At 37.7% G+C, this 20,569-nt stretch overlaps 1 protein-coding gene across 1 annotated transcript in view; it reads right to left on the minus strand.

Moving 5' to 3' along the window:
- The window catches only part of OTUD4 (OTU deubiquitinase 4), a 52,667-nt gene extending 32,642 nt beyond the window's left edge, over positions 1-20,025 (minus strand). Inside the window, exons 1-6 of the mRNA XM_042781435.1 lie at positions 19,867-20,025; positions 15,111-15,194; positions 11,977-12,027; positions 6,169-6,215; positions 4,839-4,911; positions 1,453-1,534 (exon numbers count right to left, since the gene is read on the minus strand). Coding sequence (XP_042637369.1) covers positions 1,453-1,534; positions 4,839-4,911; positions 6,169-6,215; positions 11,977-12,027; positions 15,111-15,194; positions 19,867-20,025 — 496 coding nt within the window. The remainder of the gene's footprint in view (positions 1-1,452; positions 1,535-4,838; positions 4,912-6,168; positions 6,216-11,976; positions 12,028-15,110; positions 15,195-19,866) is intronic.
- Between the last annotated feature and the right edge of the window lie 544 nt (positions 20,026-20,569).

Below are 20,569 nucleotides of genomic sequence, written 5' to 3' on the forward strand. Positions count from 1 at the left end.
TGCCTTTATTTATTACAATGAGTTTTATGAAAACATAAGTGCACTAAAAATTCAACAACAGGTACCCACCCTTTTATTGTGTCCCCAAAAAGACCTCTTCTCACAGAATCTTTCTACAGATTCTGGTAACAGGAGACACAACCCTATGTCACCCAAACCACAGGCACTAAGATGGACAGAAAGGCAGTGTCCATGAGTTTTCCTTCCCAAAGCTGAAATGACCAGAATTGAACATTTGGAGGGAGGGGAACATACCATCCAAGACAGAGGCAGACAAGACTTTCAGATTTCAAAATGGAATTTGCATTACATCTATTTTTACTGGTCTCCACCAACTTAAGAACACAGTAAAAAACTGCTATATGCACAGCACTGCTATTTATATGAATGATTTGTGCTTTGTCAGACAGATGATAAAGGAGATAAAGACAGGAAGGGTCATTAAGCTTCTCCTACAGCAGTAATGCTTATATGACACCCAGAAAAAAACTCAAAATCATTTGGGAAAAAAAAGGTGGGGGGACCAAGTTTGCTGGTCTGATACAGCCTGATGGAACCACTGTGACTATGGCCCCTAGCTGCCCTTCAGGTTTAGAATTAAACCCACACTTGTGGCTTCCAGCCAAATAAAAGACAGGCATATTGAGGTGAACATTTACACTAGGAAGATACACTTCTTGGAGAGAACAATCATGGGAGAATAGAAGAGCTGTGTATGCACAGGGACATAGCTCAGGGGGCAGGAGTTCATGGAGGGAAGGACACAGGGAAGAGTATGGGGAAAAAGTGGGAGGGGAGCCGCTGTATTGTGGTAAATTGTAGTCAGGGTCATGAGACAAAGTATATGTGAACTGCTGTATGGAAAGTGAATTTGCTCTGTAAACTTTCACCCAAATAACAAAAAAAAAAAAAAAAAAATGACTCCCCAGAAAACATTTGGCAAAGTCTGCAGACGTTTTTTATGAGGATCAGCATGGGAGGATTTTACTGGCATCTACCGGGTGAAGGTCAGAGATGCTGCTAAACATCTTACAAGAGCACAGCTCAGCACCCACAACGAGTTAACTGGCTTAAAAAGCCAACAGTGCCAAGGTTAAGAACCACGTCCCAGTGCCAAATACAATCAAATGTCTGATGTGCTCAGCCATTTGGATTTTCAACCTATGCATGAACAGCTTCAAAATTACATATAAATCCTTACTGCCGAAATGCCTGCAGACAACTAACCACTATGTATTTACAAGTTAAACTCTAGTCAACAGCTCCCTTTTTTTTTTCCCTCTCTACTGAAACAACTTTTTATTATGGTAATCATATTTTTGGTAATCTAAAGGTCTCAGAAATATCTTTCATACTACAGCAGAACAGAATATATTTGCCATGACTTGTTTGCAGTGAGGCTGTAAAGTTTCGGAATCTAATTGACTATATAAATGCAAGAGCAATACTTACACTGACACATAGCAGAGCTTTCTTTATACTCTATGGGATAGACAATATCATAATGATTTCCATTTGAAAAACACAGTAATACCTGAAAGGAAAAAAGAAAAATACATTTCAGCACCTTCATATTATGACATCTGCACAGTAATTTATGACTCCCATGCCTTGGAATTACTGTAATTCCCCCAAATAAAGTTAATATTTTAGAAGTAACTTAAAGCTCCAATGTGGTCAGCTCTGGTACAAGTCTCAGTGCCTTAGGAAAATGCTTATCAGGGATCAAGGATGAATGTTAAATCTAAAACCACAGAGTTCTTTGAAGAAAATATAGGGGCAAAGCTATGGGGCCTAGTTTTCTTTTAATGATAGATTATCAAATACAACAATAATTACACAAGCAGAGGACAAAATAGATAATTAGAACCTCATGAAACTAAATACTTACAAATGAAAAGATGCTCATTATAATTAGCCATTTTTAAAAAAAAAAAAAAAACCCACCGCCATCCAGTCAGTTCCAACTCATAGCAAACCCCCACTGGGTTCCAAGGAGGTAAATCTTTACAGAAGTATATTGCCCTTACTTCCACAGAATGGCTATTAAGTTTGAACTGCCAATCTTCTAGTTAAGCAGTCAAATGCCTTAGGCTCTGTGCCACCAGGGCTCCTTAATTAGCCATTAGAGTGATGCAAATAAGATACTACCTCACCCCTACTAGAATGGTAATGATCAAAAAAACAGAAAACAACAAATGTTGGTGAGGATGTGAGGAGAATAGAACCCTTATCCAAAACTGGAAAAAAAAAAAAAAGCTGGAATTGACTTAGCAATTCTACTCCTATATATACCCTAGGTACCAAAAAGTAGTGACACAGACAGACATATGTATAGCTATGTTCACTGCAGAACTATTCACAGTGGCAAGGTATCCCTAAATAGATGAATGGATAAATAAAATAATAAAATACAATGGACTACCACTCAGCCATAAAGAGAAATGAAGTCCTGATACATGCTATGATATAGATGACATATTATGAGTGAATTGAGTTAATCACAAAAGGACAAATATTGCATGTTCTCATATATATATGAAATGACAAAAACAGCAATGGGAAAATTGGCATTAATTAATGGCAATGGTTACACAACTTAACTAATGTAACTGATCACTACTGATCAGTAAACCAGAAAAAGGGCAAAATGGCAAATGTCCATTACATACAATTTCACAAAAGCAGCAACATAAAGAGCACAGTTACTGATACTACTTAGTTACAACCAAATAGCTCACGGAATTAGTTTAATTAGTCTAATGGTTTAGGGTCATGATTTCATGTGACAATCCAGTCAACTGACTAATACTGTCTTTAGCTTCTGTTCTAGCTCCCAGTTCAGTGAGTAGTGTCTGGAGTCTTAAAACCTTCTGAGTGGCCATCAAGATATAAGAATTGGCCTCTATTCACCTAGACCACTAGAAGAAAAAGACCCAGGAATTGCAGAAAGCAGTGGATTGTACATCTAATTGCTTCCATAACTACTGCCTCCTTTGTCATGAGACCAGAACTGGAGAGTAATTACTCAATGTTTTGAGCAAAGATTCACTAGATGGACCCTGATCAAAAGAGCGGAATGCGCAACAGAATTTTAAATTCCTGTGGAATCCAGATTTACTAGACCCACTGAGACTGGAGGAACCCCTAAATCTACTGTTCAGCGATCATCTTTAAACCTTGAACTGAAACTATGTCCTGACGTCATCTTTAAGCCAAATAACAGTTTAGCTCAATTAGTAAAAAATGTTTACCTGAAACTCTTTTAAAGAATTATCTATATGAGATCAAATGGACAACACTAACTCTAAAGCATAGATGAGACACGTAGGGGACAGGGAGTCAGAGTTAATGGGCTAAAATCATGTGGCTACAGAAAACGAGAATGATGACACAAATATAGAACCAATGTCACTGAATTGTACATGTAGAGATTGTTGAATGGGTGTATGTTTTGCTCTGTATGTATTTTCACCAAAAACTAAAAAAAATGTTGTATGAGATCACAAAAAAACAAGACAAAATTTATGAAAACACATGTTAACAAGAGAGCATAAAGACTGGAAAAATAATTCTTACCTCTAGGAGGCAGAATTAAAGATAAATTTTTTTTTCTACTTTGTTACAGTTTACAGAATTTCCAAATAGTCAAATTATTTAACCAAGGAAAATGTACATTGGTTTTGCTTAGAATGTGTTACTCTCCAAAAATTGTATTGGAAAGGCCAGATCCAGAGTAAAGCCTCTTAGAAAGACACCATTTCACTCAAAAGCCCCTTCTCACTGTAATGGTGACACTCAAGTCACTTCATCTTGGCCTGCATGATTCCAAAATAGCCAATTAAAACAAAGTTCTTGAGCTAGATGGTGCCCAGCTACCCATGCCAACAACCACTCAGGAGAGGATAAAATCTGGAGATCCTGGATAAAGTAGGAGGAAAAACGTGGAACAAAATCCAAAAACTCAATAATGACCAAAACTACTGGTCGGATGGAGTCTGGTGAGACCCCCAACACTATGGTCCTGGGATATATTCTGCATCTGGAATAAAACTTACTCCCAAGGGCTGGCTTTCAGTCCAATAGTTAACAAGATGTACATGCAGACTACTCAACACAGAGTGACACACCCACATACTCTATGGAAATACATCCTTTGGAGCAATAGACTATGGGGCACCAGAGGGGCAACATTCACACAGAGGCAATGTGTAACTATGAGGGGCACAGGGAGAGGGTTACTGGGCAGGGAGGGAAGGAGACTGGGTTAGGGTTGGGCATGGTAAATGGGGAATGAAACTAAATGTACATGTAATGTTGAATGTAAAACAAACTCTTAAAATAAAAATAAACAAAGTTCTCTTACAGTGAATCAACTCACTCTTTTTCTATCCAGAATTCAAAAAATTTTTCCATTGTTCCTGCTTTGTGATAACACCCTAGTCAGTGAATCACCTTTACAATGGGAAATATATCATGATTACCAACATATTCCTTGATGCAACGGTAAAATCTATTTTCACAAATTATTTTACTATTTAATATTTATAGTCACAAACTGATAGTCTAGATCTTCATATTCACTACTGTCTTACCATAATTGTTTCCTCTACTGAAATGTTAAAAAAAGGTTCAACACAGTGATTTGTAGAAGAGAAAACAAAAAATAATATACTCAGTTAGATGCGGATGATTAATAGGAACTTAAAAAACTCAGAATACTACAACCATCTACAGAATATGTCAAGTCACTTTAAAATTATGGATTAGGAAGTCAAGGTGGCAAGTGAATGGCTCTTATACTCAAAATCTTTAGAGACACTTAGAAAAACTCTTACCTTTTCAGGAAAATTATTTGCAGTTACTTGTGAAGGAGAAACATTTGGTTCCCGATAAATTATAAAATCTTTCCTGAAAATAACATTTAGAAATTATTTCTAGTATAACATATTTTATAAATTTGAATTTAATTATTCATTCATTCATTCATCAAGTGCCTAATATGTGCCAGGCAACGTTCTAGGCACTAGAGATATGAAACAAACCAAATCCACTAGTAGAGTCAATTCTGACTCACAACCACCCTGTAGGACCGAGTAAACCACCCAACAGGGTTCCCAAGGCTGTAAATCTTTATGGAAGCAGACTGTCACATCCTTCTCCCAAGGAGTGGCTAGTGGGTTCAAACCATCAATTTTTTGGTTGGTACCAAGTGCTTAACCGCTGCACCACCAGGCCTCCTATCGAGAAATATAAACCAAAAAACAAACCCAATGCCATCAAGTCAATTCCAACTCACAGTGACCATTTAGGACTAATTAGAGCTGCCTCACTGGTTTTCTACGGCTGTAAATCTGCGGAAGTAGACTGTCTCATTTCTCCCATGGAACAGCTAGTGGGCTCAAACCACCGACCTTTTGGTTAGCAGCCAAATGCTTTAACCACTGTGCCACTAAGCTCCTACCACAGATATAGATGTATCCCGATAATAGTAAAATAACTAAGTTGTAAAACATCTAAATAAAGAAATCTTTTTTTTTGCGGGGGGGAAATAATTCAAATATATGGAACCCATAAGTACTTCAGAAGATAGGCCTACAATCTGCCTCTGAAAGATCACAGCCTTGAAAATTGTATGGAGTAGTTCTACTCTACAGACATGGGTTGGCCATTAGTTAGAATCAACAACTTCAGATGTATTTCTAAAAGAAGACCTCAGAGAATTCACAGAAATTGTGAAAACAAAATTTAGACATATTAGGGGGAAAAGCATTCACCTGCTCCTCTACTGGTCAAAAATAATAAAATTGATTAATATAATGTTTCAGTTCTAGTGAACGGTCTAATGGCCATTCAATACTATCTGCTTGGGAAAATAAGAAATCATTTCTATGTAAAGTTATAAAGTGATACTGGTTATGACACAGCCTGAAAAAATCTCTGTACTCCTTTCAAAAAAAAAATATTTTAAGAATTAAAATATATCTAAACTTTGATATATCTACAATCAATGTCAAAATCTAACTGACGTAATTTTAAAAAAATAGAAAAGATGCTTCACAATCTAAGTATAAAATGACTTTGCTACTTTAACATTTTTAGGATGATAGATTATACTCATTTTCCAGTGATTTTATTTTTGTTAACTTATGTTATTACACTTTTTACCTGTACATAAGAGAAAGGGCACTTATTTCCACTTGTCCAACCCATTCCTGTATTGAAGAAAAAAAGTTGACACATAAGTATCTTATACTTTTTATACTATAACTCTATAAAAAAACGCTCATTAGTATCATTAGTAATACGACTTTTATAAAAAATGTTTAATTAAACAATAATTTATACAAAAGAGCAGTCCAAGTCGCTGATGTAAAAATTTTTTGTAACAGGCTTGAATGAAAGCTCTTCTTGACATGTCAAGACCACCAAAGTGGCATCTGTGAATTGAGAACTTGCTTAAGGTAAGGGCTATCCTTCAACCTAGTATCCAAGGTACAGCCTGGCACATGGCATGTGCTCTTATCTTCAGAGTGAACAAAAAAAAATAATTTTGAAATAAGGTAGTTCTATAAGTCCTTAAGCCCTTCTGGAAGGCAATTAGACAGTATATATTAAAATTTAAATGCCCATGTAGTCTTCGGCCCAGTAATTCAACTTCTATTTATTTACCCTGGAGAAATATTTCATGTCTACAAAAGTGTATGCAAACAAACAAGGATATTCACTGTAGCTAACTAAAATATTAAAGAAAAAAAAAAATTAAGATTCCACCAATAGGTAAATAAGTTACTTAATATGGCTCTTCTACCTATGCATGGTCTTGTGACTCCCAAAAAAATAACTGGGTTGTTGTTGTTATGTACCATGGCTATGCAAATAAAGTGCATGGAACCCAAAGGAAGGGATTGGTCAATTTTGCCATCCTACTAGGCTTTTATTAAAAGGAGCCAGTCTCAGAAGCAAGGAAGGACCTCACCATCATCAAGGAAGAAAAGCCAGGAGTGGAACAGGTCCTTTGGACCTCAGGTCCCTGCACTGAGAACCTCTAGACCCCAGAGACAAAAAGAGCTGCAACACCAGAGAAGGCATGAGACCAGGAGAAGCAGCAGCAAGCATGGCAGACAATCAGGAGACCAACATGAGACAGCATGGTGGGAAGCCCACAGAGTGAGGTGGTTAAAGTAGGTGTGTTCAACCTACCAAGCAAGAGAGCAACTTCAGGTAGGAGGCTTGCTGGCATAATGGAATGCCTCCAAGCACCTGACAAGACCTAGGCTTGCCAACCCAGAGCGAGAAAGCTGAGCACCTTCAGACCAAAGCTTACGAGTGGACTGAGGTGCTTCCAGGCACTTAGCAGCAGCAGAGCTAAAGAACATTTGCCTAAGCAGGGCAGAGACCATTCAAGAGGTCAAAGGCCAGAGAGAAGCCTGTCTGCAGGCGTGGCTGAGACACTGTCCTAATCAAAGAACTGTATCCTGAAGTCATTACTGATCCTACATTGTAGCCTGTTACTTCCCTAATAAACATCATAATCTTGAGTATGGTCTATGAGTTCTGTGTGGCCACTGCAAAGAATTACTGAACTCAGTAGAGAAGTAGAGTGTGCAATGGACAGCTTGTGTCAGAACTAGTTTAAAAAAAAAAAGGTTGGAGAGTGGAGATATGTTTCACCCTCACCTTACAGGAATCAGCCCTGGCCTGATGCTGATGGTGATTCTCCTCCCAACCCCACCCCCATCTTGTAAAGTTAGATGAGGCAGTCTCACACTGTACCACCATTTTTATAATAAGTAATAATTAAATAATAATTTATGGTTTGTCCATACTATGGATCATCATACAATCACTGAAAACAATGAACTGACTTGGAAAGATCTATCAACCTTATTAAGGCAAAAAGTAAGTCATGATAAAAATAATCCTATTTGTATTAAACAAAAAGAAGGTATGGCTATTTGTACGTGGACGTGTTATGTGTGTGTACGTGTGTGTGTGTGTGTGTGTGTGTAAAGAAAGGAGACTGGAAATATGAATCTCAAACTATTGACAGTAAAAAACAGAATTCAAAATGGGAAAATGTGGGATTTTTGCCTTTCATTCTATATTTATCTGTAATTTTAAACCTTTTACTATGACAATGTAGTCCTATACTACTTGTGAAATTAGTAAAGCCTTAATATCAAAAGTCACTAAAAACACTGAGCTATGATGTATAATAGGAAAAAAATACTGATATTTTAGACAATGGTTTAATCTCAAGAAAGGGTAATCTTTCCCAAAAGACTTTTCTTTTCAATAGTTCTTAAAAGCTGGTTCTGGTTTTCAAAATCAAGTAAGTGACATATTAAAATAGATTTCTTAAAATAGGCCTCAGCCTAACAATCATGGCCTCTCACTAACTGCTCTAACAAGTGACATCTCTGGCATAGGGGAAACCCTTCACTGGCATCAGTCTGCTTAGATCACAAACACTAGTGACACTTTCAGTTTATCTGAAATGAGTTCATCACATAAAAAAACAGAAAATTGTTCCTATAATGTCAAAACAGTATACCTCAAATAATATATTTTTTATAAGTATTTAGCCTTCAGAACAAATTCATAAAGATAAAAATTTTATTTTTACTCAGAACTTTTTATGATGCTTGATACACTTGTGCATAAGATTAAAGAATTTCTGAAAAATGTTTTAACTAATGAACTACACTATAGTAAAATGATTAATTTAAATGTTCTTAAATAGTCACCAAATTAAATTAATTTAAATGTTCTTAAATAGTCACCAAATTAAATCCTCCATCAGAAGATACTGTCAAGAAAATGAAAACACAGAATACAAACTGAAAGAAAATACTTACAAAATATATAACCAACACAGGACTTACATCCAGTACAAACAACTCAAAATTTAGTTAAGAAGGCAAATACAATAAAAAACTGAGCAAAAGCTATGAACTGACATATCACTAATTAACACATATAGATGGCAAATAAAAACACGAAAAGGTGTTCAACATCATTATTCATTAGAAAAATCAATATTAAAATCACAATCATATACCATCACAACCACTGAAACAGCTACAATTAAAAAGGCAGACAATATTAAGTATTGGTGAAGATACTGAACAACTGAACTCTTAAAATATTGCTGATGGAAAAGCAAAATGATACAGCTACTTTGGAAAACAGATTGGCATTTTCTCATTAAATTAAACATACATTTATCATATGACCAAAAAATTACACTCCTAGGTATTAATCCAAGAGAAAAGAAATCATATGTCCACACAAAGAATTATAAGCAAATGTTCATAGCAACTTCCTTCCTTAAAGCCCAAAACTGCAAAGATGCAAAGAACCCAAATCCATCAACTGGTAAATGGATAAACAAACTGTAATATATCCATATAAGGGACTACAACTCAGTAAAAAAAAAAAAAAAAAACCTAATTATTGATACACACAACAACAGGGAAGAATCTCAAAAGGTTTCCATTATGCTAAGTGAAAGCCAAACAGACACATAAGACTACAGACTCTATTATTCCACTTATAAGTCTAGAATAGGGTAACATTTAGCCAAAGAGAGCAGATCAGGGTTGGCAAAAACCAGAGGGTAAAGGGAGGGGACCCTGCAAAAGGACATGAGGGAATTTGAGAGGATGATGTCCAACATGAATTTTGTTTGGTTTTTTTTTTTGGTAAAATGTACACAATGAGATTCACCAATTTTAAGGGTAGAATTTGATAAGATTTGCCAAATGTCAACATATATATTCTTGGAAAAGTTCGAGACACTTGTCAAAGTGCTCCACTGATATTTTAGCTAATAAAAATACTTCTCTGAGAATTAGAGGAAGAAATGGAGTTTACCCTATTATCTAAGTATTAACTGTGTTCCCATTTTACACATCTCCTATCAGAGAAAAAACAATCAAGATTCGTAAATACTTGTTGTTAACAACAAAGAAAAAACAACTGTTCAGGAGGTACCTGAGACATCTGGAGAAAACTGATCAGATTGCAGAGCGGGTATATTAAGAATAAAATATCCTGTTACTTTCAGAAAGAAACACCTGGCCAGTCTACCCCTTTACAAGGAAGCAGACAACCTGTCCCACATACGAAAAAAACTGCAGCAACTTTCACTCCTTCTTCCCCCCAGGACCCCTATATCAAACCACTCCTGATTCAGTTCATACAACCTTCACTTGCTCTCTCCACTCCCATTAATTCTATCCTGGCACAGACCCCATTACTCCACAGCCTGAACTGTTGCACAAAGATTATTTTAAAATAACTTTGTGGGTTTTTTTTCTGATAAATGTTCTTTACCATTACCTACATTTTCTATTAGAAAGAAAGTAAATATCACTTGTAATAGTACTACCTAGAGATAACAACAGGAGCTCTGGTAGCGTAGTGCCTAAGGCACTTGACTGCTAACCAGAAAGCTGACGGTTCAAACCCACCAGTCACTCCTCAGAAGGAAGGTTGGGCAATCTACTTCCGTAGTGATACTGCCTCAGAAACCCAAGGAGGGGTCGCTATGAGTCAGGGCCAACTCGACGGCACATAACAACAACAACAACAGAGATAACAACAGTTAACATTCTGGTATATATTTCATATCTATTACATATAAACTAAATGAAATTGATCATGGCCTTTAGACAAAATTCAGTATCCGATAAAAGTATACCATATTTTTTTCACATTTAACACCCCCACAGGCACAGGGGATTGCACGGTTTACAAAATAATATTTGCATGAAAAATAAGGTAGTTAGGGGTGGATTTAGAGAAAAGGCCTTCACAGAGTATTTGTCTCTGAAACTGAGGTAATACTGTACTTATTTTTACTTTTAATGTAAGGTACACATTACTCTTATACTAAATAACTGAAAAAAATTTTTTAATTGGCCTTTCTGCCTCTGCTCTCATCCTCCTCCAGGTCATTTTACACATACTCTTTCATCTGTCCATTCAGGCAATCAAAAATTCCAGGCAATGTTCTTGACTCAGACAAGTATTCTTGGCTCTAGGAGCCCCAAAAGACAAAGCAGAACTGCTCCATAGGGTATTTTACACTGTAATCTTTACAGAAACAGATTACCAGGTCTTTTCTCCTATGGAGCCATTAGTGTGTTCAAAATGTAGAACTTTTGGTTGGCAGCCAAGTGCTTTAACCTTTGCACCACCAGGACATGGTGCCTAGCAATTCTCAGTCTATACCAGGTACACAAACTAATGCTAGGGAAATAAATGGAGACACCAATCATTTACCAGACTAACACCCTTTATCCTGAGCTACATTCCCTTTACGCCTTGCCTGACTCTTAGCTTTTTCTTTAGGTAATACTGTTTTTTTTAAACAATGATTACCTCTGGAGTGATGGAAAACTTAACATTCCATCTGGAATTCCAGAATATCTATCTGTATCCTTACAGTGAGAGTATTAGTTTCAGAAGCAGAAAAAACAAAGATAGAAAAATTCTTTTAACTTCGGTATGACAGAGAAAGTGGGGCAGTGGGACTCTGTTGGGGAAATCCTGGCCTTTTTTTTCCTCAACAGACTTCCCACTCTCAAGCTGATCGTGTGAAACACAACCTCCATAAAAGAACTATCTTCTCAGTTGCCTAAAGAAGAATTAAACCTTGCCTTCTTCCCACTAATTCCCCTATACACACCAACACAACATCTTGAAAATCATCACCAGTATTATTTTAGACCTTTTATGCTACATTCACATGCCATTATGACAAACATAAAGATATCATAACTCTGCCCTTAGTGAGGCAACCTTTAGTACACAGCTCCAACTATCTTCCAACATAAAATGTGTTTGTAAGAAATGTTTATAAGAAAACTGTTACATAACCTCTCCATATATTGTAATAATTTTTAATGACTTTCGAATACATTATTTGAATATATAAACATAGAAATACACTAGATTATTTCATACCTGTGGATTTTCCAAACGTTTTAAATACTCTTCAAATGACCCTTCTATAAACTGAAAAAAAAAAAAAAAAACCACAGAGTTAATCTCTTAGGAAATATGTAAATAATGTTCACTTTGATTTACTGAGTGCTTACATGAACCTAGGAGCTCTGGTAGCATAGTGCCTAAGGCACTTGACTGCTAACCAGAAGGCTGGCAGTTCAAACCCACCAGCCACTCCTCGGAAGGAAGGTCGGGCAATCTACTTCCATAGTGATACCACCTCAGAAACCCAAGGAGGGGTCACTATGAGTCGGGGCCGACTCGATGGCACTTAACAACAACATGAACCTAGGAAGCATCAGTTATGGTTAAAAAAGAGAACATAATCTAATTATAAAAATATATAAAAATCATTAGTAAAAAATATTAAATTACAGAAGAACTAAAAGAAGGAAATGTTCTCAGGAAAGGTTTCATGGAAGAAGAGTGACTCAAAATGAAGGTTAGACAGCAAATGGACGATATGGCATGAGGAGATGAGAACACTATTGGGAAGACAGCACTGACCTAGCCAGTGGGGGAAGGGGAACTTAACCGGGGAAAGTCAAATGAAAGAGGACCCAAACAGGGATTTGTTTATGAAGGGCCTGGAGTCCAGGCAAGACTTTCAGATTTAGAGGTGGAGGCAATTCAGTGTCACTGCAGGTGACATTCTGAATACAAAAATTACTTGATAAAAGAAATACTTCAGCAGATTAATTTGGCGGTGTTCGGTATATAAAAGAAAATAAAGCAAAGACAGACATACCCCCTAAGAAATACCATAGTTTACTAATACAGATATGAGGAGTCATTGCCTCTTGGGTCAGCTGTACTAAAAAATGAGAGATGATAGTTAATAATGCTAAAGGTATTTTGAAAAATCTCCAATTTTTTTTTTTAACACAGATTACTTTGTTACTTTTACACAAAAATAAAAGTGAGTTTATTCTAGCTATGTCATAACTAACCTTTTACTTTCTCACAGCTATTGCCCTAATTTAAGAAAAAACTTAAAAAGACATGCATCTCAAATATTAATTTCATTTATTGTCCCAATTAATTTAGCAAAGTGATTTACTTAAAAACATTAATGAATACTCTCTAGTACGTATCTTTTTGATTCCTATGGATTTTTATTAATTCAGATTAATTTTTATAGACCACATACTGTCAAATTTCCAAAAAGTACCTTAAGTTTCAAAACAAATTTTAAGAGGTTATTTAAAATAAAATAGCCATATATCTTAAATATCCTAGTAATCAATGGAAACTGTTCTATATTTGATTATTCATAGACTTGAAAAAAGAACCATCTACAGTTGAAAGAGATTTAACAGGCATTCTAATGCAATCCTGCAACCCATCCAAGATTTTGTTTTCTAATCAGGAAATGTCCATCTAGGCCCTCACTGAACATTGTCAATGACAAGGCACATCCTTTCTCATGTCAGCCATTTCCAATTCTGGCCAATAGACACTATTAGGTTTTTGTTATAAGGAAAATGAAACCTCCCCTCTTGGAACTTTTAACCTCTAGTAATACCTCATAAGATTATACACAATAAAGATAAGCAAAGCACTAAGAATAATGGCTGGTACACAGTAAGCACCCAACCAATGTTAGCAATGAGTCAGAATCAACTCCACGGCAACTAAGAAAACAGTTTTACTCTCTGGGCCCAATAATGATAAATTCATTTGTAATTTTCTTAAAGACAAACACTACTTCACCTTCTCTCCTTCTCCACCATGCCCTGATAGTCCCATATCTAACCTCAACATAACCAGCTTTTTTTTATAAGATAAAGTTTCAAATCTCCAGATTAAGTAAGTTAACTCTCCTTCCTGAAATACATTACTACCCATCTTAAAACATGGCACCCAGAAAAATCAGTAATAACACTTTGCTTGAATAAATAAGGATAGAGATAGCAACTCAAAAACACATCAAAGCTAAAAACTGTATCTATTAAGTTTTAGAAGTGAGTTATCTGAAATTTCAATATTCTTTACCAACTAATAAGGGGAAAATGCCAATCAATAAAGGTTATCAAGTGACATAATTCTAGGTCATAGTCATAAAACCAATAAATAGTACATCCATAAAGCTTTCAATATAAAATGAAAACCAGATCTATGTGGAATCTTATTTCAGCCTGCTATATACTACAAGTTGTTATATAACATTCTCTTAACTATTAATCATCATTTACATAACCATAGCGTTCTGTGATTTCACAAAACCTGAAATAAAAAAAAAAATACATCTATAAATACCTTCTATTCAAATTAATGATTCACTATTACTTATGCTCTACATGGATTTTATACCTCAAGTCTGAAAATTTTTAATTACTAGGGAGTTACCAATCACAGCAACCTCTTGTAACCACAATATCTGATTCATTCACCACGTCAGACCAAAAAAATAAAAAAACAAACTCACTGCCATTGATTCGGATCAGAATCATAGCGACCCCTCCTTGGGTTTCTGAGGGGGTATCACTACAGAAGTAGATTGCCCCATCTTCCTTCAGAGGAGTGGCTGGTGGGTCTTAAGGGCCAGCTTTCTGGTTAAAAGTCAAATGCCTTAGGCACTACACCACCAGAGCTCCTCTTAACATATAAGGACCCTGCCCAGATCATCTTTCCATCCCCAACAGCTCAGCAGTATCTTATCCTTTACAGAAATTTTCTAAATGTCCAAACAAATGAATATCCTAAAATGGCTAAAAAAAGTTTCACAAATATAGTATGATTTGAGTTCAGTAAAGCAGTCCTCTCTTGTAAGCGTTATTTTCAAAACCTGTATTAACATAAACCAAAAACCAAACTCACTGCCCTCAAGTCGGATCCAACTCATAATAACCCCTCCTTGGGTTTCTGAGGCGGTATCACTACAGAAGTAGATTGCCCAATCTTCCTTCAGAGGAGTGGATGGTGGGTTTGAACCACCAGCCTTCTGGTTGGCAGTCAAATGCCTTAGGCACTATACCAGCAGAGCTCCTTGTATTAAGATACAGCCTGTGAAATTCTCATTAGACCACTTCTAAATGCCAAAACGTAAATTCAAGTCAGAATACCATTACATGCTTGAAATTAAAAATTACCGCTTCAAATTTCTCTCTGTTCTCTCGAAGATAGCGAATACAGGCCATTCTGACTTCAACATGGCGAGACTGAGAATGTAATACCTGAAAAAAAAAAAAAGCAACACATAATTAAGCACTTTTATTGGAAGTGGATTTACATTACAATCAAACAGACTTCTTTCACACCCAAAATAAACTAACAACCAACAAATCAACCTCCTTCCCTTTCCCTTTAATTTCTAATTCATTTCCACTTCTTCCTCTAATCACAGCAATGACATAGCACATACAAACTTATTAACATCAGCACTTCTTCTTATGCCAGATGTCATGCCATAAACACCTTATTACCATTTTTCCTTCAGGTCACTGAATTTACCCAGTAGAGGAAATCTTTGTACACTTACGACATATTCCTCTCTTGGCCATCCCTCTACTCTAACTTTTCCATTCACAAATTAGGGCTAACAAAATCCCTGCTATGCCGTGCTTAGCATCATCTTATGCTTGTTGAAAAAGTAGCCCCGGTAGCACAGTGGTTAAGCACTCGACCTAACTGAAAGGTCAGTGGTTTGAACTCACCAGCTGCTCAACAGGAAAAAGAGTGTCAGTTTGCTTCCAAAAAGATTAAAATCTAGGAAACACCATGGGGCATTTCTACCCTGTCATATACGGTCATATGAGTCAGAATCAATTTAACACCACACAGAAACAACTTGCTTGTTGAAAAAGAGAACAAGTGACTTCAACAAGAATCTTCTGAGGCTATAAGCCTGTAAGAGAATTCTTTTTCCCAGTAATTACAAAGTTGTATAGTGATCATATGTAGTAGAAATTTAAGTCTACTATGATTTCAAGAAAATTAAGGAATCTACTCTTAAATCTTTAACAATTAAGCTTATAAAATCTTTGAATGAACACAGTGAACAGCACACAGGGTGCCTATAGGCTGCTACATCTCAAGATCCTTGGGATTTGCTCTTATGCTCAAATTCTCAATGCACCACCTGAAAACAAGTAACCCTACAAAATTTTAACTCAGATCCTCCCACTAATTCAACAAAACAACTAATTCAACAAAAGGATAATTTATTGGCATTTTTTTCTTGTACTAAAATTCTAAAACTTTAGTTTGAAACAAAGTATTATTTCTTATCAAATGCTTAGAAACCCTATGGCTAGGCCCCAATATTTTCCCATGCTTAAATGAGATTAAAATTCTTTTCTATTACTAGGTGTCTCAAATGATGGTGTTCCTGGCACCCTAAAGGATCAAGGTTAAAAAATAAAGAAACAAACAAAAAAAACCTGACATGCATAAGTAACCACATCTCAAACTGCTACCAAAATCCCTTGAGAATTTCTATTAATAGAAAGTAGCTTTAAGAGTAATTCTCCCCTACACTCAGAGCAAGCAGAGAATTCAGAAAAAGAGAAGCTCTAGCTGTACATTTACATCTCTCCTTGGATAAAAGCCAAGGCTCATTTAAACTCACAGAAGCACAGCCTCAACTGTCTGGACAACTAGTATATTCAAATACATTGAGATACATCGAAGACGAACTAGCCAATGTTAGCAATGAGTCTGTTTTCAGTATACTAGCCACTTTTCAGTTTAACTGAGTGTGCCTTCATTGTTGTCTTGGGACAGTATTAAAAAGCATCCTTGTACATTATAAGCTTCCAGCAATGAAAGACTTGTCCATATATAAAAATAAACAGTACTAATTTGATTGTCAATTGTACAAACATTAAGCAACATTTCTTTCACAGAAGCTATGCTAGACATTATTATGATCAAGGTATTATTAGTTTGAGTAAACCACAGTGCCATCTGATAGGGCTTTCCAGCAGTTGGCAAAGTGAAGCTGGTCTTAAAGTCATTTACCTAGCAACAGGTGGCAGACATAAGTAAAGCTTATTTTCCACCAAAAACAATGGTAAGCATAGCTCTTTTCTCTTAACAAAAATTTGGCATATAGAATCGGAACCTGGTACTCAGAAGCAAAACTCTCAGCAACTTCCACAAAGGGTGCGGTACTGGTGATCTATAAACTCATGTACTGCAACAGAAATAAAGTTAAATAACTATTTCTAAAAAGTAAATTGTAGAAGTTCAAGTTCACTCAGGAGACATTCAAATGGTTTTACAAATACTTACCTTCCCACACTATTATATACATGAAAATAAGCTAAAACTAGCAGTCTTTCCCATCTTATGCATAATAGATAACCTGTATAATAGAGTGATGAACAATGGAAAAGGCAGAGACAGACTGCTTTAGCAGATCTTCTAAAAGTACCCTATTTTTACCCCATGGCTATGGAGCTCATTCAAGTCAGGCCTCCTGCAAGCTGAAGTCTACAAGTATAAAAAGAAAACCAAACACACTGCTGTGGAGTCCGATCCGACTCACAGCAACCCCTCCTTGGGTTTCCGAGGTGATATCACTATGGAAGTAGCCTGCCCAACCTTCCTTCCGAGCAGTGGCTGGTGGGTTTGAACCGTCAGCCTTCTGGTTAGTTGTCAAATGCTTTAGGCACTAAGCCACCAGAGGTCCTATTATAAAAAGGGGAGAGCCTATTTAAATTAGGTAATTTGGAGGGAAGGACTACTCACATCTCTAAAGACTACATTTAAATTACTTTAACTCCTTCTTAGAAATGACGAACATTTTCCTTGATTTTACAGAAAATCTTGACAAAAAAATAAATCCTCTGCACACATTTAAATGGACAACCTGAAGTCCGTATTAATTCCCTTTCCCCTACACTCTTATTCCATGTCTACTGAAGAACTGAGCCTCACAGCAAAGTTCAGTGTTGAGCTCTCCAAGCTTAGCATACAAAGTCACAGTTATATAACCGAAGGTAGTCCCAAATGCCTAATCTAAATCCCATGAAACCAAGATATACTAAAAATGTGCTATGTGACATTAGCAATGTGTTCTTAGTGTAATTAGCTAGTAGCCTTTCTACTATACATATATCTAACAGACTCCACTTATAATAATTAAGGGTTTTTGGAATAACCAAAGAAGCATTGGTTACACAATGGTTAAAGCACTCTGCTAACAAAAAGGTCAGCGATTTGAACCCCTAGCCACTCCAAGGAAGAAAGATGTGATAGTCAGCCTTGGAAATCCCATTAGGCAGTTCTACTCCATCGTACGGTTTGCTGTGAGTTGGAACTGACTTGAATGCTAGGGGTTTGGTTTTTGGATGATTATGTCAAATATCTACAGCATGTAATACTGAAATCACACACACCTTTCTAATTCATTATCAACAAAGGCTTGGATAATCTAACTCCAAACAAGCTCCAAACTTCCTTTTTTCTATCAGTTTCACCTTCTTCTTTACCAAATTCTTGCTAGACCTACAGTATGTACAAGACAGATGGAAATCCAAAAAATTCAAAAATGTACAATCTGTTTACTAGTAGTGAGAACTGGAGTGTGTGTGCGTATTTACACACCATACCAACACTGAAACATTCCAAATTTCTGAAGTTGAGAGAAATCTAATAAAACTGAAAAGAAGGTTGCTTTGGGGAACTTTAGGAAAAAAGATTGATTGACAACACATGCAACCTAATGACAAAGGTTTGTACCTGTTAAATCAATTTCCTGCTTTAAAAAAAGATTTTATTTACTGGCTGTGAATACAAGGAATTGAAGACCAAATAACTGGCCTTCTGAAGTCTAAAAATAATGAGGATAGACTGGTCCCATAAAGCTCATTAAGTAAACTATTTATTCACAAATGAACTCCGAAAGCTCTTCAACATACAAAATAAGGTGAGACACACATCATAAAGGGAGTGGGAGGCAAAAGGACAACTGCACAGGAGGACAGAGATGAATCTCAAGCCAAAGGTGAGCAAACTGTGAAAGGCACAAAGATACACAGCAGGGCAGTAATGTGAACCTTTAACCAACTACTTCAGTAGCTATTTTTCAATATAAAATGGGCTTTGGAGACTACATACCTACAACTAGACAGGGTTGCACAACAGAATAAGGCTTCTTAAACAAATCACAAATACTTTCCTAAGGAACTGTGTTAGATAGAAAGTGGCTTTGATCATTAAGAGTGTATCTGGTCAAGAAGGGCCTAGCGAATCCCAACAATAAAACCCTTTTTTAAAAAAAAAGAAAGTAAATTCTACCTTGCAGAACATAAGGGGTGGGATCTAGTCAAAGACAATTCTTCAAAAACATTTTGAAGATTAGCTTTCCCAAACGGCAAATTTTGCCCTCTTGATTCAAGTGACATCTGCGTGGTTGAATACCCCACATTCCAAAGTCCAGAAGCAGAAAAAAGGTATGTTCCACGACTAAAGTTTGGTGCACCACCTCCTCTAGGAAACACCTAGTTTACTGGTGTGAACGCTGTACTTACAAAACAAAGACAAGATGAATGCGGAACAAAAGTGAAAAAAGTATCATTTTGCCTAAATCCCTACCAATCAATCAACTGTACATGTTCAGCGTAGGCCTCCCAAGTTGTCTTCAGCTCACTACCTCTTTATTTACCAGAAGGAACGGCACCTAATTTACAGGTTTTTAAGTTTCGATTTACAGCTTTAAGTCTCAAAGCAGCGTCCCATTCCGTCGTTACAATGGGCCGCTGTGACGACAGTAGGGCCACGCGCCGCAGCCCAAGAGGTGAGCCGCCCGGACAACTGCCTGCGGACGCTTCCCCACGCAGACCCGTCGTCCGCCGCCCCGCGGGGCTGCAGTCTCTAGCTCCCCGCCTCCCGCCAAATTACCTGCTCCGCTACGGCCCGGAACAGGCACGACCCGTCCTTGGCGACCAATTTCCGATACAAGCCCAGTTTCCGCAGATAGGCGTCCATGGGCGTAGAGTCTTCGCAAGGCCCCGCGCCGCCCTGGTCCCCGCCGTCTGGGGCGCCGACGGCCGCCTCCATGTTGCCGGTCCTGCTGCAGCCAAAGCGCGGCGCGGCTAGCCCCACATGGCCGCGCCGCCGGCTCCTCGGCGCCCCGGCCTAGGGCAGGCGGCGGCTCTGGCTCCGCCGGCGACGGCAGGTGGCGGCAGCCCAAAGCACCGGTCCGCTCTCTCCCGGCGCATAAGGGAGGCCTGCCTAATGCATGGCTGTCCGCACGCGGCCGCCTGTCCAGAGGGACCCCGCGCGGAAAGAACCGGGGGAAGAAAGAGAAGGAAAAGAAAAAAAAAGAGTAAGAAGTCACTTTCCCGTTGCCTTGTTGCCCGGTTGAGGCACTGGGCTGAGGGGTCGCCGCCCCTACAAGTTTGCTCGTCCCGACTGGTGTGAGGCAAGGAAACCCCGGCTCCTGGCGCGCGTGCGGATTCGGCTCAGGCGGAGCGAGGCCTATGTCGTCCGCGCACTCCACGCTGGAAGTCGAGGAAACCAAAAGAGAAAGAGGCGGCCTTTCCTTTCCCCACTTCACCGGAGGGCGCCGGAGGGGCGGGGAGCTGGAGGGGGCACCCGGGGG

The sequence above is a fragment of the Orycteropus afer genome, unplaced genomic scaffold, assembly GCF_000298275.1.
Source record: "Orycteropus afer afer isolate SDZICR_OR568_19922 unplaced genomic scaffold, OryAfe1.0 scaffold00120, whole genome shotgun sequence".
NCBI lineage: Eukaryota > Metazoa > Chordata > Mammalia > Tubulidentata > Orycteropodidae > Orycteropus > Orycteropus afer.